Source organism: Lathamus discolor, chromosome 6 (genome assembly GCF_037157495.1).
Source record: "Lathamus discolor isolate bLatDis1 chromosome 6, bLatDis1.hap1, whole genome shotgun sequence".
NCBI lineage: Eukaryota > Metazoa > Chordata > Aves > Psittaciformes > Psittacidae > Lathamus > Lathamus discolor.
Window position 1 is genome coordinate 7,106,754 of NC_088889.1, and position 23,611 is coordinate 7,130,364.

Below are 23,611 nucleotides of genomic sequence, written 5' to 3' on the forward strand. Positions count from 1 at the left end.
TTTCACATATGCAATCAACATATATTCAGATTGCTTTTGTATGCATGCAGTCTTCCTTGTTAGTATATTTTGCATGTATGGCATCAGCAGTATAGCAGCAGAATTCAGTCTCTTTTTTTATTAGGAATTTCACGTTTTCTTGGTATTCAAGTAATGTAGAAAACACATTGTCGATAACTTTAAAATTAGCAGTAGTATTCAGACAGATAAAGATAGCACATATGTATAAACCTCCTCAGAAAAACTAGTGTTCATATTAAAACACAGATGTGCAATCCTGTGCTCAAGTTTCTTAGCAGTCTGATTACTACTGGAAATGGAAACCAAGCTTGAAAAGACACGTAAGCATTGCATGCTAGGTAGTCTTCCTTGGTACTGCCTTCTATATTCTGGTTTGAATTTACAATATACAGGGGTGGAGCACTGATTTTTAGCTTGCTTTTCAAGAATTTATTGTAGTCACAATCTGCTCAAATGAAACCATTCAGCAGTATTACAGCTGCCCTTGTAAAGGACTGGACTAAAGCAGAGAGACAGCTTATTCTGTTCAGACTAGACTATATACCTTGACAAGAAAAATCCATTCACAGACAACATGCTGCATGGATTTGCTTGAATACTGAAAATAGAGCAGTCCTGGTGATTGCTGACTTGATGTTAGGACAAGGGGACAAGAAGTAGTAACATCTGTTAATATCCCACAGACTGCACCTTGTCTCTTGAGATAACCCTATTTCTCGTGGAGAGGTAAAGGAATGCAATATATTTGTTCATGTTTCCAGAATCCATAAGCTAACTATTGAGGACGTAACACCAGATGATGAGGCTGATTATTCCTTCATCCCTCAGGGATTTGCTTACAACCTTTCTGCCAAGCTTCAGTTTTTGGGTAAGTTATCTTAGGCTATGTAATTGAAATTCCAGAGGGATAAAAAGATGGCATTAATCATGGTTATAGCAGGAAAGAGTATGCAGAGTCTCCTTCCTGATACCTCAATATAGGCACATTTCATTTCCCTGTTAATTTGTGTTATCATCCTCATATTGTTTTACTGAGCCTGTTTTTAAGTTTATTGCATTAATCTGTATATGTATATGTCTTATGAGGTTTTAATGATTAACAGTTTTAGAATTACATTGTGAGAGCAGATTCTGTGTAAATTCTGTTTTCTGATCTATTTCTCCTTTCCCTCCCCTCTTTCTTTCCCAGAGGTCAAGATAGATTTTGTACCAAGAGAAGGTAAGAACAGAAGCTGTTATTCACATGCAAGTAAATAAGTTTTCAATGGCAAAGGGAGCACTGGTTTTTTTTTCATTTTTAATTTAATGTATGAATATTCACTATTTGATTTTTTCATACAGAGCACTCAAACTAAAATTTAAAACTTATTTTCTCTGCCTTTGCTATAGAACCTCCTAAAATCCACCTTGACTGCCTGGGCCAATCCCCTGACACTATTATTGTGGTGGCTGGGAACAAATTGCGATTGGATGTTCCTATATCAGGAGATCCAACACCCACTGTCATCTGGCAGAAAGTAAACAAGGTAATATGGAACCTGGCACAATGGCTGAGGGAAGGAGGTCACAACAGGAAATCCATTTGCTTTCTCAAATGTTACTCTGATTTGCAATTCTTAGTTACATTTTCGTCTTCCTTTTAAATATCTGCAATGCAGCTGTTTGGGATTTTGCTGGTTTTGTGAGAGTCACCCTGAACTGTTCTTTTTCTAAACTGCTGCCTCGTTTTCTGTTCCAAAAGAAGGGTTTAGTATGTGTGAGTTGACATACGTCCATGCAAACAGGTTATGTGTTTAGTCTCTTCCTACCTCAGAGAAAAAGAAGTAAATGATGAGCCATTCCCACCACCTTCACCTGACAGGATGGACATGTTCCAAAGTTGGCAGCTTTTTCTTTAATCTTTCTCAGGAATTCTACAGTCTGTGAAGAAAACTTCTTAGCAGACCACTGGCATAAAACTGCATTTGGTATGATGAAAATTAAGGACACTTGCTATTTGCCTTATCAAACCAATTACAAAACATCAAAGAGAGAACTTAGATGCTAGACACAAAATGTTAAGTGGGCTCCTTTTCTGGCCATCTCAGAACATCCCCACCCCTCACCATCTGTGGGCTCTTAAACTGTAACTAGCACAAAACACAGAAATACTTTGCATAATATTCTACAGCATCATTACACTTCCCATATGTGTAGATACAGACAAAATAATATTGCCAATTATATTAATTTCCCTAATAAGACTTAGGTCTTTTTTTTTCTGCAATGCAGTATTAGTATGGAAACATAAAAGCCATTTGTCTCTATTTTGGAAACCAAGAAAAATTGACTTTCTTATACACAAGTTTCTTTGATAAAACGATGACTGGGTATCAGACAACACCTATGCTGTTGTATTTTTAAGACATGAGGTCTCAACATCTACATCTGACTTATTATTCCATTGTTACAGAAAGAAGTAATCCTTTTTTGTTTTGTAGTTGCAAGATGAGTGACGAGTAACACAGGACACAGACAGATTTACAATCAGTTACAGTTCTATAGCAGGAATGTCGTGCATCTTTGTTAAGCTGCAAATTTGGTTTTGCTTATTCTTCCCTTAATTCACAGCAGTCTGATACATCTATTTCCATTTCTACTTTTGACTTTTGTATCAGTTGATTTCCTTCCAAGTTCTGCTTGCTGCCTTCACTTTGCTCTTCACTTTTCTCACAGTTCCATCTTCAACCCCTGTAACAAACATATGGATTCTCCTCTGTCTTGCAGAAACAGCTTTACTGCTGTGCTCAGAAAGCCTTAGCTAACTTTCTCTGGTTTCTTTGCTTATCTAGAAAACCGACCTTATTCGAAGCAACGAGGATTCCATGACTCCCTCAGAAAATGGCAGTGACTTAAATACTGATGGTAAGGTAAGTTCTTCATTATCCATGCAGAGACACAAATATGCTTAGTGTTTTCCAGACAAAAGGTAATATTCAGAAGGAAATAAAATTTAATTCAGTAGGTATTAAACTGGGGAAGCAAAGAGAACATCAGGCCCAACATCCTGCCTCACAATGGCAAGTACCAAACATTTTGAATGCACACAGATCTGGGAAGCAATTTTTGACTAAAATGTTGATTGAGGAAATCTCTTTCTAATCATCATCATATGGTGGCTGGATTACAAAGAATCAAAGCAGTATTTTGAAAATTCTTTTTAATATATTTATAAACATTTTTTCCTTTTCTTTCTTACCCACTAACCTATTAACTTCAATAATAACTAGAGGGAAAAAAAGGACAGAAATTTTACAGGGCCCAGGGAAAGACGACAATGGGTAAAGAAAGTGGACTATGTACATACAGAAGTGAAAGAGGATCCATAGAATTTTCCAAGAGTTTCCTTTCTGTCATGATTAACTTATTTTGATATAGTAGAAAAGAAAAATTTGCATTTACTATGTAACAATAAATCTTTCTCAGGTTTTGTTTTCTGGAGGCACTATTCAGGCACATATGCTTTCTAATGGTTCCTGTTCCAACTTTAAAGATACATGGACACATGAAGAAAAGAGCATGTTATAAATGTACAGCAAAGTTGCGATCATTATGTTTAGACCTCAGCTCAGAGTAGAAAGTTACCCCTCTTGTATGGGGTATATGACACTCTTGGTGTGATATTATATGGTATATATGACACTCTTGAGTGACAGAAATCACCCTAATGACATTAACAGTTACAAGAAACATGATAAAGTTTTTAGAGGGCAGTCATTCAAATCTATGTTATCTGATGCCAAACGGAGGTATTGTGGATCAAGAATATTTGCTCAACAACTAGAAAACCTTCTCAAATTTGAACAGTATCCAACTGTTATCCATGAAACTCTTTACACTGATAATAGCAGATACCCCAAGTAGGAATTTGTGGAAGTATTTAAGAGTAACTTCTTTGAAACATAACAGGGTATGTGTAACTTAACAACGTGCAGACTTTCAGAACCAATTTTCCCAATGTTATTTATGTGAGATATGTCTAAACTTCCTTTCTTCTATATATAAATAGAACTTTAAAAACTTTATTGCTTTTCAGTAATTTTTATGTTATTCAATGATTTGAAGATTTTCTCCAGCTCTACCTACAGGTTCATCAAGCTGCCCTGACACAACTTACAATGACTTTATCTGTTACTTTCACTGCCCACAGCTTCTGTTTGAATCTGAAGGCAGAGTTCGTGTGGAGATGCATGAAGACCACTGTGTGTTCATCATTGAAGGGGCAGAAAAGGAAGATGAGGGAGTATATAGAGTTATAGTTAAGAATCCAGTGGGAGAAGATAAGGCTGATATCACAGTCAAAGTTATTGGTAAGTGAAGGAAGGAAACAGCCATGAAAGCATCTTAATCTCACTGAAACTCAGCCTTCTCTAAATCTGACTCAAGTTATGACTTTAGGTTTAGAAAAATTGAAAAGGGTCATGAAAGAAGATATACTATCAATCACAAAAGTTAGCAGATGTAATTTGCGCAGGTAGTTGCCTTCTGTGTGAAAAGGTGAGACAACAGCTCTCAGTAGAAATCCAGGTACTTTCTTTTTATGTATTTCCAGTTTCAGGTGATCCTGTCATTTTACAAATGACATTCTGTTCTGTATATATTTCATGCTTGTCTAAGAAAATCTTCTTGTCGTTTTGTTGTGGTTTATGTTTTCAAGCAAAGATGACTTCATTCTATAAGCAGTAAATGGAATAAAGAGACATAACGTACCTAATATAAAATAAACAGATTGCCACTGTGAGTCACAGAAGAGCTGAGGGGAATACAATTTTCAGTCAGTGATTTTTATAACATTTTTCACAATATTTAACTTTTTTTTATACACTTCCACACATATGACAGAATGTCAGGTTATGAGCAAACTTAGAAATGATAAAAGAAAGTTTTTTTCGCTTACAGCTTTGAAATTTAGAATCATTGCTTGGGTGAATTCTGTCTCTTTTCACCTTTTATAAATCCTATATCATAGGATCACAGAATGGTTTGGGTTGGAAAGAACCTTAAAGATCATCCAATTCCAACCCGCTGTCATGGGCCGGGGCACCTACCCCACCAGATTGCTCAAAGTCCATTCCAACCTGGCCTTGAACATTGCCAGAGATGGAGCATTTACCTCTTCTTTGAGCAAAATGTTCCAGTGCCTCAGCACTCACAGTAAAGAACTTCTTATATCTAACCTGAATTTCCCCTGTTTAAGTTTAAACCAATTTACTCCTGTCCTATCGCTACAGTCCCTGATGAAGAGTCCCACTCCAGTATTCTTGTAGGCCCCCTTCAGCTATTTAAAAGATATTTACTATTAATATATCCAAAATATTAAAAGACATGCAGACATTGTATTCTATATGAAGTTTTTTCTAGAGACAATAGGAAGCCCTGGAGAAGCCGGGGTTTTTTTTGTTTGTTTGTTTGTTTTTTGGTGGGTTTTTTTGACAGAATTACTTTATTACCTTACATTTTTTTCAAAATTATGGCTGGGAAGAACAAGGGAGCTGAATAATCCATGGTGTTTATAGGAAAAACAACCTGACAGAAAAGAATCAAATGCACTTTAGCTTAAGAAACTACATCCTCAATTATATCTACTCTTGCTGTCTGATAAAAAATTTATTGATACGATAAAGAAGAAAAAATTGAAGAGAAATATTTCATTGACTTGTATATATATAGAAATTGAAACAGTAACAACTCTTATTCATTCTCACACTTTCTTCAGATGTTCCTGACCCTCCAGAAGCTCCCAAGATCAGCAACATTGGAGAAGATTACTGTACCGTGCAATGGCAACCCCCTAAATACGATGGTGGGCAACCAGTACTTGGTAAGAAGTGCTAAAATACAAAGTCCCCAGCAGCCTTGCCTAGATTTTTTGCTACTTCTTTAAAATGGCACAGAAGGAGTCTCTATGTTTATTCACTCTAGGAAGGCTCTCCCTCAGAAACTAAGTACTCTGATATATCAAATCTTTCAACTGGTCTGGATTCTAGCCCTTTAATTTAAGGCAGAGAGTGCGCCCTACCCTGCTGTTTGAAAGAGAAATGAGCAACTCATTCAGCAAATGTGTTACCAAAGCACAAGAAGGCAGTACAAAAAATAAAGCTAAACATTCCGATTCAGAGCTGCAATTTTAGGTCAGTATCCAGGCCTTTGGACATACTGAGATTAGCCATCAGCTCCATTTGCCCACAGTCTCAAACACTCTTACAATATATGTTTCTTTTAGAAAACAACTTCATAATTCAACTTCATATACGACCACACACCACAGGTTACAAAACACTTTTCAATCATCTTAATGACCTTAAAATCTGTGCAAAAAAAATGAAAAATATCAGCATGTGATCCAGGAAATGCACAGAAGCCATCAAGCACATCACCAATCCTATTTTAAGTTCTCAGCAAAGCCTGGTGGAGTTTAGATAAAAATCCCCTAATCCTCAGAAGGAAAAGAAATGCAGAGTTGACCAATTTTAGGGGAAAATTCCTCTGGACTGCAAATGTAGCAACTTGTTTAATAAAGACCACTGGAGTTTGAGTTTCTTTAAAAAATAAAAATACATCAAAAGCCCCACGGACTGCCAAGGGGAAAATAAGGCTAGAAATGTTCTAAAATTCTTTTAACTCACTGCATAGTGTCTGTCAGAGAGGAGTCTGGATTTGCTTTTGGATAATTGGCCTTCATTCACTTCCACAAGAACAGTCTAATTCAATTCAACGTAAGTTGTCTGTGCAGCAATAAACAAGACGATATTGGGCCAGTCCTTTGTGATTTCATCTCAGTTGACAGGAAGAAGTCAATTTAAACTATTTTGGGCAAAGTTATATACCAATAGCTGTCCCATTACCACAGCCAAAGATACACACACCCCATGTACTGTTGTAGAGTTTTCAGGACAAATACTTTTGGAAGTTCTTCATTTTGTTTTCACAAAAAAAATTATTTGTCAATAATATGTCAATTTGTCAATAATATGTCAATATGTCAATTATATATCAAAGAAATTATTTTGTCAATGTTCCATTATTAACCCTTTTGCCCTACATGAAGAGGTTTCGGGACTGTGCTACCAACAGAGCTAGAATAAAACTGTGTATGTGTGGGGTGGGAAGCAGCCAAGATGCAGCACTATCCATTCAAACAAAGCTTTAAATCAAGTTAAAAAGGCAGGGGAAAAGACATATGTATTCTTATCTGTCTGCATATTGTTACAGATGGCATTGTAGGCAGTCTGCTGAAGTCTTTATTAGCTTTATCCAACAAATACAGAAAAGAAATTCGCACCCCATTTTCACTGTTATGTCAGCCTTTCATGATGTCTTGTGTAATTTTTGTATTACTAAAGCATTATATTTATCTATCAAACATTCTGCGCATTTGGGGAAATAATCTGCTTTACCAAATGTCACCAGCAGTACTAGTATTGGGTTTTTTGCCTCCTTTTTACCTTTTTTTTTGGTCTGAAATTGCAATTCTGGTGTGCCCCAGCGAAGAAGTGTCTCAGTTCTGGCAGGAAACACTGCATATCTAAAGCAGCAGAAAACCAGAAACTGAGTTGCTGAAAGTTCTCTCTGTCTCACAGACACCAATGAAGGGAGGAAAAAAGCAGGGATGTGTCAAAGGAACCCTAGGTTCTTTGCTTCAGCATTCAACCCCATTTAAAAGCTACTGAAAATAAGCATGCAGGAGTAAATTTATACATAAGAAGTGATGATATAACCTGTCAGCTCACAGGTACTTCCACCACTCATTTCCCAAAACAGTCTGTAGACACCCCTGCTCTTCTTGCAAATCAGTGTAGACGGGGAAGGCTGCTGATGCACAGTGACTGTGCCTACATCACATCAGCAAACATGCGTGTCATTCTCCATGACCCATTAGAAGCTGAAAAGGTGGATCATACTTTGCAGGTATACCAAAGGAATATGTTTAGGTTTGATAGCCACAAATTTTGTGAGCAGCAGGGATTGAATCACTGATCTGCACAGCTCCATTCTTAAGTCTTTACAACATGTTTGCTATGGTTTTATACTACTGTAGCTGGCCCTTGTTACAGACATTTCCTCTGTAGACTACAGGGAGAAACAGATATACAGTACATACAAATACCATGCAAATACACAGTATGTGTAAATCACTACTCAGCGTGTTTTCTGATTATTCACTCCACAGTTAAAAGATTAACAGATTTTAAACCTAAATTTATTTGAAAGAAGTCTATGTGCAACACAGTCTCTATGTCACATCAAGACATGCTATGTGCAACACAGAGATGCTGAGAAATTTAATATAGCCAGATGGAAAGGAAGAGTTGATAATTCCTCTGTAGCAGGTCACTAGAAAATAATCTATACAAATGTTTCCAATATGATACAGAACTACAGATATCTATATCTAGGGACATGTACTAAAGTATATATATGATATATACTAGGAATCATAGATTCATTTCCCAGTTTTGGGAAGTGAAAAGTTTATCTTCTAAACTGATAACCCAGCCTGGCATATCATTCTGAAAAAGAGCATGGTAGTGTGGGGAAGTCTGTGGATGCTGAGAGGGAAGGTGACACACTAAAGACCTGGATTCTGTGCACACCAGACTACATCTAAGCTATGCTACAGATTTGTTCTGCAGTGCACCCAGCTCTCTTGGTTCTCTGTAATCATACATGTTCACTTTCCTTCCCAAGGGAATCAGAGCAAGAAAAACACTGCATGGCCAGGACTCACTTTGCTAGAGGGCAGAAGCAGAGCTGTGATCTGCCCTGTCTGGGAAGCACTCTTCTATTTCATAGAATCACAGAATGGTTTGGGTTGGAAAAGACCTCAAAACTCATCTAATTATATCCTCCTGCCATGGGCAGGGACACCTCCCACTAGACCAGGTTGCTCCAAGCCCTGTCCAACATGGCCTTGAGCCACTTAGCCACAGACACAAAGATCTAACAAACCAAGACACAAATAGGGAAATTTTTCTTCCAACTTATCTTTTGCTTTTGGATTTATGCCGTTAGGCAAGATTAGTGAATTACAGCGGAATGTAAGAAGTTAAATTTTTAACTCTATGTTTCATAGAGTTAAAGGCATTTTCATTTAAAGGCAATTTTTCCTCCAGTGATAGGGTTTTACATTGAACTGCTGTATCTCACACATTTCTCTGTCATTAAGAGTGAATACGACTTCTCGCCGAAAAGGATTTACCAATTAAACCAGCTCTGCTAGTATCTCTGTTTCGCATACATCTAAATACCTTAACAGTAGTGTATAGAATTCAAAATGTGCTTAAAGCCTAATATCAGACTGATTCTAAATTGCTTCTACTCTGAAAAGTATAATTGTTCAGGTAAGAATGTCAGATAAAAGGGAAATAACACAAAAGGAAAGTGCAAGGAAAGACCAAGATTTCACACAATTCATTTATACATTACAATTCTGAATCACATTTGGCTCTTTTACGCCATTGGAAAAATAGAAATTAAATTTAGAAAGGTGATTTTCTTGATTTTCTTTCTTCCTGCATGTGAGAGCAATTACTTTGTATTATAAAAGCTGTTCTTTCCAGGATATATTTTAGAAAGAAAGAAGAAGAAGAGCTACCGATGGATGAGGCTGAACTTTGACCTTTTAAAAGACCTAACCTATGAAGCCAAGCGAATGATTGAAGGAGTCATTTATGAGATGCGGGTTTATGCTGTGAATTCTATCGGCATGTCCCGGCCAAGTCCTGCCTCCCAGCCCTTCATGCCAATTGGTGAGTTTTACCCCACTCTCTGCTATTTCTACAACAAAACCAAGACAGGACAATTTTCTCCTCTTCAACTGCCTTTAAACTTAAAAAGAATATGTTAGGAAAGAGGGTATCACTCATCTCTATATTCTACATTTAATCAACCTTTTCCTTTGTAATCTTCCTCTTCTCTGTTTCTCATTCCTGCTCCTGAGAAGCACAGAGGTTCCAGTTTCATGAAATTGCTGATGAATTTGTAGTTGTTATAATTAGAGGTGTGAGTGTCAAGCTGGATCTGGAGAAGAGAACTAATTGACAGAAATTTCCCTCTCCCTCTCAGCTTCTCCCATTCCCTTATGGGTGCAAATATCACAGTATCCCATCCAGTACTCCCTTAATCCCTGCCCTCTTCACAGCTAAAAGGATAGCTGATTAAGAAAATATTTGAGGAATGATTTTCTATAAATAATCCTGCCCAACACTGCAGTGCAGTGTCTCCTGCAGTCTCTGACCAAGAAGCAAACTAAGGGAGTCCTCAGGAAGCTTGCCTGCTAAAAGCTTGAGAGACAAGACCCACAAAAATACAAATAGGTGGAGGTTAAAATGACCAGAGTTGCTAAATCTGCAAATATCAGCGAAGGGGGACATCCTGCTGAAGGAGATAACGTAAAAGCAGACGATACACTGAAGGGGTCAGAAGGAAAGGATGAACTACAAGAAGGGTCCCTTGATTCTGGATTTCAAACACACAGCGGCTGGTCTGGAAAGGGAGAGGACAATCAAAACTCATCAAGCGGAGCCACTGAAACAAAAGGTCCACAGTTTTCATGGGATAAGCAGAGTTTTATTGATTAAGGATAAAGTTCACACTTACTGCTTCAGAGAAGAGGTTTGGGGTTTTGATCGTGTCCTTTGTGGTTGTGTATGTTCCCAACTGCCTTTGCCTCCTGTGTGCTGTTCACAGTCCTTGCTGCTATTTGAATATGAAAACTTTTGACACAGCTACAGAAAGGAAACTGGGTGATACTTTTTAATTTTACAATAACTTTGGGAACTAAGATCAATTTCAACCTGTTGCACAATTTATCAACCTGTCATTAACTTACTTTATATAGAAAATATTTCTAATATTTATATCTGTTGTGTATATTTAAAAGACGTTCAGTTTATAATCCATATACACAGTCTGCCAAACATACCTTTCCTGAACATGGTTGCTTTTATGCCATGTATACCACATTTTATGTTCCAGCGCTCTGAATGTTATTGTATGAAAGTTATCTTTGTTTGCTTTTTGGAGTCAGTGGTTTCACAGGAACATTTGTGTATTTGGGATTCTCCAGTAAGGACCTTTCTCCATTGTTTTTGAATCAGTAAACAACAGGTAATGCTTAAAGCGACTGAATTTAGCTGGTAGTCCAAATTCTGAACTGTGGGCTTAAAAAGAGCCACAACGCTCTTGTTCTGTAAAGATAAGATATAGCTATAGGTTACTGAACTAAAAAAGTTTTCAGCCCTAGAGAATTTTTCTCTATCTTGTCTCTGTTCCAAATGCACAAATCAGAATTAGAGTTCCTGTAAGCACGTAGGCATAACTTCAGGGTATTGTCTCCACTGTTAGAGGAAAATCAGTAAAGTAAATTTTAGTCACTAATGAATTTGGTCTTCTGACTATGTGCTTCTGTGAAATTTGTCTGATTACAACAGGGTGTAAGTACAGAATACAGACTGTAAGCAATTTTTATTTCTAAACTTTTCGGCAAAATTCTGCTGGCAACCTGACTCCCTTCTACAGCTCTTCTTTTTTCACTGCTTTTGCTCATAAGGGATCATACGTGAATAGGAACTACTATCTTAACCCCTTATTCCCCTCCCTATTATAGGAATCTTCTGCTGCACTTCTGTTACATGATCATTTGTTATGTGTTTAAACGGCTATATTTATTTTATTTACACAGATAGCACTGTGTAATTCAGCTGCTGATCACTCTTGCAGCCTTCAAATTCTCACTTGTTACAGTGCTATTTCCCAGAATTTACTTCTACGTATTTCCTTATAGCTCCTCCAAGTGAACCAACCCACTTTACAGTGGAAGATGTTTCTGACAGCACTGTCACCTTGAAGTGGAGACCCCCTGAGCGAATTGGAGCAGGGGGATTAGATGGTTATATTGTGGAATACCGCAAAGATGGATGTAAGTAAGCACGAGTTCTAGGTAGCAGCACCTGATAGCTATTACAACCGCAATAACTTCTCTGCAATATCCCAATAAATTAACCATATCCAGTATAATTAAATTGGAACTCTAATCTATGACTAACACCATCACCAGAGTCACCATATGACTGTAAAACCATGAAAGTCACCTCAACCATAACATCATCCTCACAATCATCATAAAATTGAACACAGAAAAGTACCACAAAGCAAACCCTAAACAAACAAAACACAAACAGTGCTGTTCAGTCACTACTATATGTTGTAGTATCCAGAAATTGCATACTCCTTAAAACCAATTTAATAACAAGACTGTAACAACATAAGTCAAATTTCCAAGTTAACTGTTCCCTCATTTCATTTAATACTTGTTATCTGATAATAAAGAGCATAATTTCACCTGCCCTGGTTTTAGCTGGGATAGAGTTAATTTTCTTCCTGGTAGCTGGTGTGATGCTGTGTTTTGGCTGAGAATAATGCTGATAACACACCAGTGTTTCAGATGTTGCTAAGTAGCGCTTGCCCTGGTGAAGGACTTTTCAGTCTCGCATGCTCTGTCACAAGAAGCTGGAAGGGAGCACAGCCAGGATGGCTGACCCAAACTAGCCAAAGGGATATTCCATACCATAGAATGTCTAGCTCAGTATATGAACCTGGGGGGGAGCTGGCCAGAAGGGGCCATTTGCTGCTGGGAAGCACCATACCTACAACACCAGATTTACTGTGACGCTACAACATAACATTTATGTCATAGAAATCAAACAACAAATTTACCACTTCAATCATGAAATTTACTCTGACACAAAGCTCAACTGCCATATAATCTAAAGTAGAGGTTTACAGCGTGTAATTTATCCAGAAATAATTCACAATCTTTAATGAAGCAGCATCATGCAATTACTTGAATTGCTACAACATCTTCACGGAACAATGATTTTACAGTCATCCTTCTGTGTCATTAGAATAACTAAGGAAGCCCCAAGTATCCTGTTCTACAGTACCAATTGAGAAGTTAATAATAAATTCCAACAGTTACGTGCTCTGATTGTTTTCAGTACATGTGGCTCTCGCCAATCCCTTTGGACACCCACAGGAGATACACTTATTCCAAGAAAAAAATTAAATTAAGACTTCAGTTTCTTGCTAAAAATACTTCATAATTCTCTCCCCCCTAACAAAAAAAAAAGATTAGAGAAACCCCATAGCTCTAAGCTTTATATAACAGAATGCCAAAGGAGCTAGCCAAAGATTATTCCCTTATCTTTAGCTATTTTGAATAACAAAGTGCATATATTCCTTAACTTCATGTGTAAAGGTATCTTCTAGATCCAGAGTTCTCTCTCCAGCTTAGTTTATTCCATCTTAAGTGTGGTATTGCATGTTAAATACATTTTACCCCAACATGAATTTACTTCCAATTGTAGACAAGGCATCTGTTTGGAAAAATAATTATTAGACTGTTTAAATCCTATACTTGCAGCTACAGAATGGATGCCAGCTCTTCCTGGGCTAACTGAGCGCACATCTGCACTGATTAAAGACCTGGTCACAGGGGACAAACTTCATTTCCGTATAAAGGCGGTAAATGTGGCTGGTGAGAGTGGAGCAGCAATAATCAAAGATCCTGTTACTGTTCAAGAGATCCTGCGTGAGTATCCGGACTGAATAAATCTTATTCATCTGTTTCCTTGGGTCAAAATTCTGCTTTCTGAGAATAACACCCAAATAGCTCTTTCACTTTGACTTCTGATTCTGAGACCTTAGTATACTGCCCAGGTGTCCAGGTTTTGAGCAGCAGCTGTCAGTTTTCTCCTTCTTAGGAGCTAGTGCAGTGCTGTGTTTTGATCTTTTGGCCTGGGAACAGTGCTGATAACGCCGATGTTTTCAGTTGCTGCTCGAATGTTTGGTCTGGCCAAGGACTTTCTGAGCCTCATGCTCTGCCAGGGAGGAGGGGAGGCCGGGAGGAAGCAGAGACAGGACACCTGACCCAAACTAGCCAAAGAGGTATTCCATACCACAGCACGTCATGCCCAGGATGTAATGGAGAGTTACCCAGAAGGGTTGGGACTGCAGGGTTGGAGGAGGTATCGGTCGGTGCTCGGCTGGGGGGAGTGGGGCGAGTTATTGGTCGGCTGGCATTGAGGTGTTGTATTCTTTCCTCTTGTTATTTCCTTTATCATTATTATTATTGGTGGTAGCAGCAGTGATTTGTGTTATACCTTAGTTACTGGGCTGTTCTTATCTCAACCCGTGGGAGTTACATTCTCCTGATTTTCCTCCCCATCCCTCCGGGAGTGGGGAGGGTCGGGGGGGGTGAGTGGACAACCTGTGTGGATTGGTTTAAACTACGACACCAGGTCTTATATTTCTAAAGCATAGCTCTTCAAACAAAATTCTACTTCTTTCAAAATCTGGACATTTCACCAATTGTAATGCCAATGTCAGCATTTAAGAGACATTTTCTTAATGTATAGCTCTCTGCTGGAAAAGTGGTTTTATTACTGCAAAATGCCAACGTTGGCTCCAGCAAGAGATCTATTGAAATAGAAGCAGTTATCTGCGATTGTCCTGGGTTATTAATTAACATCCTGTGTATCACCCAACAGCAGCAGATTGGAATTCATTTGACTGGAGTCCAAAAATATATCACAAGCTGCTAACAGTAGAATCCTCAAACCTTGACTCACACCAAGTGTCTGCCAGAGTCTCACTGACAGTAGAATGACTCTGTAAATGAAAGGAAGTTGTAATTTATCTCAAAACCAAATGAACATGAAGGCAGATACTCCAAATATATGTTAAGAAATTATTTCTGTGATTGACTAGGAAAAGAATAAGAAACACATGGAGGACAAAGAAAGCTTTCCAGTGAGGTAAGGGAAAGCAGGGTCTAGATGAAAACACGTGCACTGAGGTCCTCTTTTTCATAGTGAAAAGTAAGCTGCTACAATGAGACTCCACTCCTTCCACATCAACAAAGAACTAAATGACTGTAGAAAAGTGAAGGAAATCCACAGATTGCTCTACTTTCGAAGTCCATAAACATCTCCAAATGCAATTTACAAAGAGCTGCAATATCAATACAGCAATAGATTAACCATAGTCTATACTCACTTTTTTCTCCCACACACCCTTTGTGCCATCCTTTCTACTGAACTGATAAAGTTCTCCAAAGAAACAAAGTCCAGATAAAAAGATCACATCCAATGGAAGTCACCTGTGTTTTAAGTAATATTTCAAATTATCAAAAGCTTTGTGTTTAATGTACTAATGCTTAACTGCAGAGCGCCCCAAAATATGGTTGCCACGTCATCTCAGGCAGACTCTGGTGAAGAAAGTGGGGGAGACAATCAACATTGTGATCCCTTTTCAGGTATGTATTGGTTTCTATTTATTTCTCAGTTCTTACCCGAAGTAGTTTCATAAAATCAGAGAACGGTTTAGGTTAGAAGGGACCTCAAATATCATCTAGTTCCAACCCCCTTGCCATAGTTTCCCTTATGCAAGTTCCCATTTCTTCACTGCTTCAGCAGTATTATAAGTATGACTGATTTAAAAAATCCTCTCAAATATTAAAGAAATCAAACAAAAAACATCACTCTTCTTTCAGTAACAATTCATAGAAGCATTCCTTTCATAATCCCTCCTTTTGGGGAAGGGGAGAAAGGAAGTGCTGTAAGTGCAAGCCTGTTCCTGCTTATTGACCATAGGATGCATCTTAAAGACATAATACACAAAAGCATAGCAATTCAACTACCTACTCTTCTGGAGCCAACATACCTGTGTGCCTGTTCATTTCTGAAAGGCTTACTATAAAATGTAAGACTTTGTACTTCAACAAAATGTCAGAATTGGCCCTGTATAGATTCCATGTGTATAGAGGGAATATTTCAAAGATTAAAGTACATGAGCTCAAGGTGCTCAAAGCACACCATGACAACGGTTATCGAGAGTGCATTGTAACTATACATGCACAGACTGACCGAACCAGTTATCCTGCCTTTGTATTTTGTACTGTATATACATATATATATATATACAGTTGTATAAGCAGCTATAATGACTATTTGTAAAAGACCACATACATTTTTTCGGATGCAAGACTAATATCTATCCAGTGCAAGAATTAGCATGGGAAACGAAAAGGTTTTCTCAGCCACAGGAAAAGAAATTGCAAATTGCAGATGCTGGCTCTGACAGAGATATCCTCAGTAATAATAAACATATCATTTAATCTCATCCTCATTTTTATTGAGGAAACTAAAAGTATTGAAGAAACTAAAATTTCTCCACTGTTCAGGGTTGACATTTTTGAAAATGTAATGACTTATTAGTGAAGAGCTTTGAAATTCTCATGTAAAAGATGATGGAGATATGCAAAACATTTCAGCAAGGGAAACGTATATGCACGCATTAACTGTAGTCTTTTGTTTGGGCAGTGCCATCAGGAAAACAAAAAACACTTTATATAAGAGCAAAATCTATATAAAATACATCTTCTTCCCTGTGGTGCCTGGGTTACATGAAAAGTTACTTTTCCACAAAGATATATCTAATCAGTAAACAATTGCAAACCAATACATGGAGCAACTGCCTTGAATTGCATGACTGCACTACCTTGACATAACCACATGATTATTGTTTTCTTTAATGTTTCTTATCTCCAGAATTACTACTATGGCCCCTTCACTGAGGTCTAGCCACATGATAAATTCAAAATCTGATATTCCCAAGTCATGAAAGTCTTAAAAAAAAAAATAAATAAACAGGTATTCTTGTGGCTTTGATGTCTGAGTAAGAAAATTTGCACAATATTGCCATGCTATCCCATAAGCAGACGAACTGATAGAGTTTTGTGCTTTATAGATTTGTGCTTTAGTTCCCCTTGCACTGGTTTTGGCTAGGCTAGAAACAGTTTTTTTCGCAGAATCATAGAGTGGTTTGAGTTGGAAAGGCCTTTAAGGTCATCTAGTTCCAACCCTGTGTCATGGGCAGGCACGCCTCACACTAAGCCATGTCACCCACAGCTCTGTCCAACCTGGCCTTGAACAGCCCTGCCAGGGATGGAGCATTTACCCGTTCTTTGGGCAGCCTGTTTCAGCGACTCATCACCCTCACAGTAAAGAATTTCTTCCTTATATCGAACCTGAACTTTCCCTGTTTCAGTTTGAACTCATCATCCCTTATCCTATCACTACAGTCCCTGATTAAGAGTCCCTCTCCAGCACAGCAGCTAACACGGGGCTACATTTTGGATTCATGCTGGAAACAGTGTCGATAATTTAGGAACCATTTAGTTATTACTGAGCAGTGCTTACATAACATCAAAGACTTTTCTGCTTCTCACCCCACCAGCAATGGGGTGCTTAGTTGCCAGCTGGGGTTAAAGCAACACCCCCATAACATCTTCCTATCATAACCAGCCACTTCTTTTGATTAGAGCAGCCACATTGCAATATTCCCAAAGATTTGCCTTACTCCCCTAGGTGACATCCTCAGTTCTCCAGGCTGGAGAAAGTACATACAGTAACTAATACAGAGCTTCCCTTATTCTGCCTGATCATTCACTTGTTGCCAAGCAAAATGGATGAAGACCAAGTCTTCCCTGGCTTTCCCTCAGTGGAAACTTTCTCTCTAACTGAAGTTTTGGTATTTCACCTTGTTATCAGTTTCTCAAAACTATACTAAGCTAATCTGATATCAGAGTAGCTGACTGACAGACAAATCATGCGATGGCGGAAATTCTTGTCTCCTAAAAGGGAATTTGTCACCATGTTGAATTTCAGCTACAGCTACAATTCTTAATACTGCAAAAGCTATTTAAAATATGCAAAACTGATGATCTTCCCCCCCCAGAAAAGCAAAGAGAACATTTCACTTTACATTTTGAAACAGTTTAAATCAGTTTAAATCACTGACCGTTTCTTGAAGAAAAAGACTCAGTAGATATAAACATAATCTTCAAATTATAAAAAGAATATAGGAGAAAATTACATAAACATGGGAATTACTGTGAACCCTGAGCTTGGGAACACGAGCAGGCAGCACGTTAACTAAAGCATAAGTCAGTATCTCCCCCTATTCAATGTTTGTGCAACCCTGACAGTGACATCTGAGGTTACTACTATGTCATTTAATGCTAAATCCTATTTCGTGCCTTATCAAGGCATCCTGGGGCAAATGCTATTTGCAAATCTTTAGATTAAAGTGTACAGAAAAGAACAAGTACAACGTTATCACTAACCCCTTTTCTGTTGAGTACATTAAGCAGGTGGGACATTCTGCTGAAATGAAGGGAATCAGCACACTCTTGTTTCAAAATTAACTACGTGGAGACATGATTGATGGGATATTCCGTGCTATTAGGGGATAAAATTCACAGTATTGCTAAGCAGTCATCTTGCCAATCATGTTTGTGTGAATATAAATATGTAAAAGCATTTCAATTCATTCTTCCCCACCCATAAACTCCCTGAACTTTCTCTGATGTGCTATTTACCCACTGTCAATCACTGCTCTCTCTCGGATTACCTATTACACATTGCAGAAATCCAATCCTCTGAGATATGTATTAGGAACATGCTTTCTATCTGTTTATGCTTTTCACAGTCTATAAATATGAGTATATGAAAACCAACACTATGAACACTTGCAACCTTTCACTGGCATTCGTTGCACCTCAAAAAAGGAGGTGTTGAGACTGAACATATCTGATCAACCACACCAGAACACCAGCAGTACCAAAGCCTGATTTATAATCAAGATACATCTTACAGTAAAGATAATGCTATGGCTCCTCGTGCTCTTTTTAGCCAAGATATTTATAGCCAGATCTTTGACTCACCTCATTACTCAATCCATCAAGAATTATTATATCTTGTAATCAGTCTGAAAACCTATTTGGAAAGTAAGATAGAGTCAATTCTTGTCAAGTTCACCAATAAATAGACATGGGTATGGGAAAAATCCAAACCACCTCAGAACACCAAAACACATCCTTTTACTTGTTGAAGACTTTCTACTATACATTCTAGCTGAAGAAGGGAAGATGTGTCTTCCTCTAACAGGTATTTGTACAGGTTATATGACATGGGATCGGTTGAAGGTACACTGGAACTGGACAAAATAATTTGGTATATAATATTTCAGTGTTACAGGCCTGAGGTGACTGTACTTCTTGGCAGAAAGCAGTAAGAAAATTAGTTACCAGATGGGGAAAATGGGAGATCCAAACCCATTGCTCATTCAGGGTTTATTAACAGCCCTGATGTAAAATCAATTACAATACAACTGATGACTTCAACGCAGGAGAAAAACATCTATTAAAGAAAAGCTTTCCTAGGTGTTTTAGAAGTCCTTTAAGTGTTCTTTTGGACAGATCTTGGCCTGACTCTAATTAGAAAAGGTTTCTAATACCACAGAAAAATAAAATTATGCTCCACAGACTTACTGAGCAAATACCAGACAAACCTGAAACAAAAGTGCAGCAAAGCACAATGATTTCTTTTTATTCTGCCTACCTTTAGGCACCTAAACCACGAGTCTGAGTATGCTCATTTCACCCTGTAGGAAATAGTCTTACAAGGATTGTTACAGACACCCAGTGAGCTAAGGAGCCTTCTGGAGGGTTTTCTCTGATGCTTACTGGAGGTGGAGGGCAGTATATGTCCTTAGATTTGAGTTCTAGGGCAGCCTGGCTGCTGCCTTGAATGGTCTCATTTTCTCTCCCCACCCATTTGAGCTACTCCTGGCATTCACCTAACCCTGTGCTGCACTGTTTCACCATGTTAACCTGGCAGAAACTTAAAAAAACCCTCCAAGTTATTTTCTGCTAGATTGACTATTAATACAGTTAAGAAATAGGATATGGCTCTTTTCTGCTCTCTTGGGATTCTTGGTTGGACCTGTACTGTAGAAGTAGTACTCAAACAGCATTTGGAGAACTATTATCTAACGGTTTTCCTGGAAATGGCTGAGTGACAGGGATGTGAACCACAGATGTAATCATCTTCCATGGGTGTAGCAACACCGACTGCTTAGGTTGACAGTCACCAGAACAATTTTTGCAATGCAGAAGGGCAGAAGGAATTATACAGTAAGTTTCACATCCAAAGACTTCAAGATTATAACAATTACTTTAAAGATCTTAAAAATCCCTGGGGATAGAGAATCAAATGTTTTAAGAAAGGGAGAAGGGAAAGAAAGTTAATAAACTCCTCAGATATGAAAGTATTCTGTTACTTAATAATAATCAAAGCAAGTCAGACCAACTGCTGGCTTTACACATGCCTGGTAAAGATACCAGACCAGCATGAGAATGTTGTTCTGGATTTGTTTTCAATACAGCTTCAGTCTCTTCTCTAACTAAATGGCATCCTTAGGGTATGGTGCCACTAAACCACACCTGAGCCACACACATGGAAGCAAATATTTGTCTGCAAGAAAACTGGTATTGGAAAGTATTTGAGCCACAAAGATGATTAAGGGAGTGGAACATCTCCCTTATGAGGAGAGGCTGAGGGAGCTGGGTCTCTTTAGCTTGCAAAAGAGGAGACTGAGGGGTGACCTCATCAATGTTTACAAATATGTGAAGGGTAGGTGTCAGGATGATGGAGCTAGGCTTTTTTCAGTGATATCCAGTGATAGGACAAGGGGCAATGGGTGTAAACTGGAACATAGGAAGTTCCACGTTAACATCAGGAAGAACTTCTTTACTGTAAGAGTGACAGAGCACTGGAACAGGTTGCCCAGGGGGGTTGTGGAGTCTCCTACACTGGAGATATTCAAGGCCCGCCTGGACAAGTTCCTGTGTGATGTACTGTAGGTTACCCTGCTCTTGCAGGGGGGTTGGACTAGATGATCTTTTTAGGTCCCTTCCAACCCTTGGGATTCTGTGATTCTGTGATTTAGAGAGCTTACTATCGCAACTCTAGAGATTAAATTAGGCTTTCTAGACATAGAGATCACTGAAGAACAGAAAAAAAAAATAAAAGGAAAATGGAAAGCTATGATAGCCTAAAAAATAGTAATTATTACTTTTTGTTTGTTTGTTTTCAGGGTAAACCAAGACCCAAAATCATTTGGTTAAAAGACGGTCAACCTCTAGACTCCAAAGATGTGGGAATTCGGAACAGCAACACAGATACGATCCTATTTATCAGAAAGGCAGAGCTTCATCACTCAGGAGCATATGAAATCACTCTTCAGATAGAAAACATGACTGATAAAGTTGCAATAACAATACAAATCATAGGTAAGAACCTGACAACATCAAAATATCATATAAACCAAAACAGCGGCCAATCGGTGGCAATCTGAAGATCCAGCTGCCTCAGAATCCCTTCACCAGCAATGGTTGATAGCGGATGACCAGAACAAAGCTCAGAGCAGGGCCAGCACACCACCTCATTTTCCCCACTAGATTTTCCCAGCTTGGAATTATCTCTGTCTTAGGGACTTTTGGAGGGAGCTGGATTACCTGTGTGTCCCACAGCTCTTCGGAGATTTGGTTTTTAGTATACCTCTACTGTTCTGAGAATCAGAAATGACAGGACACAGTCCTGTGAATTTGGAACATTCAAGTTTAATGCCTTACTCTGTTAAGACTGTCTAGTTAGCTTGAGGCTTAGTGGAGGCTTATTTTCAATTATACAATTTCTAGTCTTTCCTAATGTCATTTTAAAGGGATTCAAGGCCAGATTTTCAGTAACTTCCCTTGGGATTTTGTGAGATATATTATGAGATCTGCTCTACTCAGATTTCATTAATGTTGAGCCAGCACTCTCCTATTTCTCCTTATCACAGCTCTATTTAACATTCTCCATAACTCTTTTTATTTCTTCTTCTGCACATTTTCACACTGTCATCCCGAATTTCCTCCAGTGTATCAATACATTCTTAGAACATGTATTGTGGCACAAAAAGAGTATTTAAATGTAACCCTTAATGCTTTGGAATTAAAAACATAACACTGTATCCTGCTCCAAGTTTTATAAAGTAATGTTGGCAGAAGGGGTATGCAGTGGTGCCAACAGCAAACAAGAAAAGAGTAACAAACTGGAGCAAATATGTCTTAATGTCACCAGCTGCTGCTGCTCAAGAGGATGCTGCAGTTCTGCTACAGCAAAACAAGTAAATAGCAGCTAAGGCAGAGTAATCCCAAAAGACTCAGGTAAAGGGAAGTAGTGTCCCCTACACACTAAATCACCTTTCTGAAACTGGTTGCTGACTCTAGATTCTAGCACACTGCTTTGACAGCATTGTATCAAAGATCTTTTACCCACTGTTTGGTACCGTAGAGAGGCATAAAAACACATGCATATGCCATTGTCAAAGAGTTCTTTCCTATATAAAATGAACGTCTAAAAAAAAGCAACTAATCTTATCACAGAGATTCATAAAAGTCAGAGTTGGAGGGTAGGTATTAAACTTCTTACTTCTTGGGCAGCTTGCTCAACTAAAAGGGAACAAATCAGTTTTGTTTAAAATGCCTGTCCAAAAGAGAAAGGGTTCGTCACAAACACTACTGCAAACAAGGCATGCATTTAGCAAATTTGTCTGTCTCTACCTTTTGTAAGACTGCCCTTTACAAAGCCTTACAAGTTGGGGATATTCCCAAATCCCAGCCTTCCTTAGCTGAGAGAAGTATATATACATATATTTTATTTTATAATATAAATACTTTGTTATTTATATTATTCTCAGGCTGAGAAATTGCACTGAGGTAACACAGCAAGTAGTAAAACTGTAGTTAAAGGTTTAATCACATCCATCCGAACACCACAAACTTCTTATGCCATTTTAAGGAAGAATTTGTCTGGTTCCTGCTACTAATTCTACTGTGTTGCCTATTTCTCAGTAGGTTTCAGAAGAGTACTCAGAAGAGTATAAAGAGGGCATTTGAAAATGTACCAACTTTCCTGTTTACAGCTTCAACTTCACATAAATGAAGTGCATTGCTACGGAACAATTATAGATTGCTATCAAGCTCTATTTTTCCCCTGCATCGGAGGAAATGACAAAGTTCTTAGATCTTGAACAAAAAGCTAAGTTTGTTTCTTTCTTTTCATGTCCCCCCTGCAGACAAGCCTGGGCCTCCACATGATGTAAAGCTTGTAGATGTTTGGGGATTTAATGCAGCCCTGGAGTGGTCACCTCCACAAGACGATGGCAATGCACAGATCTTGGGCTACACAGTTCAGAAAGCTGACAAAAAGACAATGGTAAGAAATAGCACTGAATCAGTGACTTTGTATGGAGTTTAAACAGCTGCCTGCTCTGGGAACTCAGAGACTTGAGGAAAATAGCTGAATTGATGACCCATTTGTGTGTCCAAGGTGTCCTGTGGCAGATCAGAGGCAGATAAACATCGAAGAATAAAATCTAAGAAGAAGTAAAAGGCTAAGTATCGAAATGTATAAAATGCCCAGTAGAGAATATAAGAAGAGACTTAGCCTTCCAGTTTCTGGTGGGGGCTGGACAGATAGCTCTACTCAGAAGGTAGAATTATAAATTTTTTATTTGGAATTCTATTTTTCATACATGCAGGGAAAAGTTGAAGGGGAGGGAGGAAGAGTTAGACTCAAATGCAGATGTTCAGATACGAGGG

The 23,611-nt window shown here is 38.3% G+C and overlaps 1 protein-coding gene across 1 annotated transcript in view; it reads left to right on the plus strand.

The window, feature by feature from the left end:
• The window catches only part of MYBPC3 (myosin binding protein C3), a 62,747-nt gene that overhangs the window by 32,397 nt on the left and 6,739 nt on the right, over positions 1-23,611 (plus strand). The window contains exons 19-30 of the mRNA XM_065682800.1: positions 783-889; positions 1,211-1,240; positions 1,411-1,547; positions 2,853-2,930; positions 4,211-4,370; positions 5,777-5,881; positions 9,621-9,809; positions 11,846-11,980; positions 13,484-13,651; positions 15,288-15,376; positions 21,061-21,256; positions 23,086-23,225. Coding sequence (XP_065538872.1) covers positions 783-889; positions 1,211-1,240; positions 1,411-1,547; positions 2,853-2,930; positions 4,211-4,370; positions 5,777-5,881; positions 9,621-9,809; positions 11,846-11,980; positions 13,484-13,651; positions 15,288-15,376; positions 21,061-21,256; positions 23,086-23,225 — 1,534 coding nt within the window. The remainder of the gene's footprint in view (positions 1-782; positions 890-1,210; positions 1,241-1,410; positions 1,548-2,852; positions 2,931-4,210; positions 4,371-5,776; positions 5,882-9,620; positions 9,810-11,845; positions 11,981-13,483; positions 13,652-15,287; positions 15,377-21,060; positions 21,257-23,085; positions 23,226-23,611) is intronic.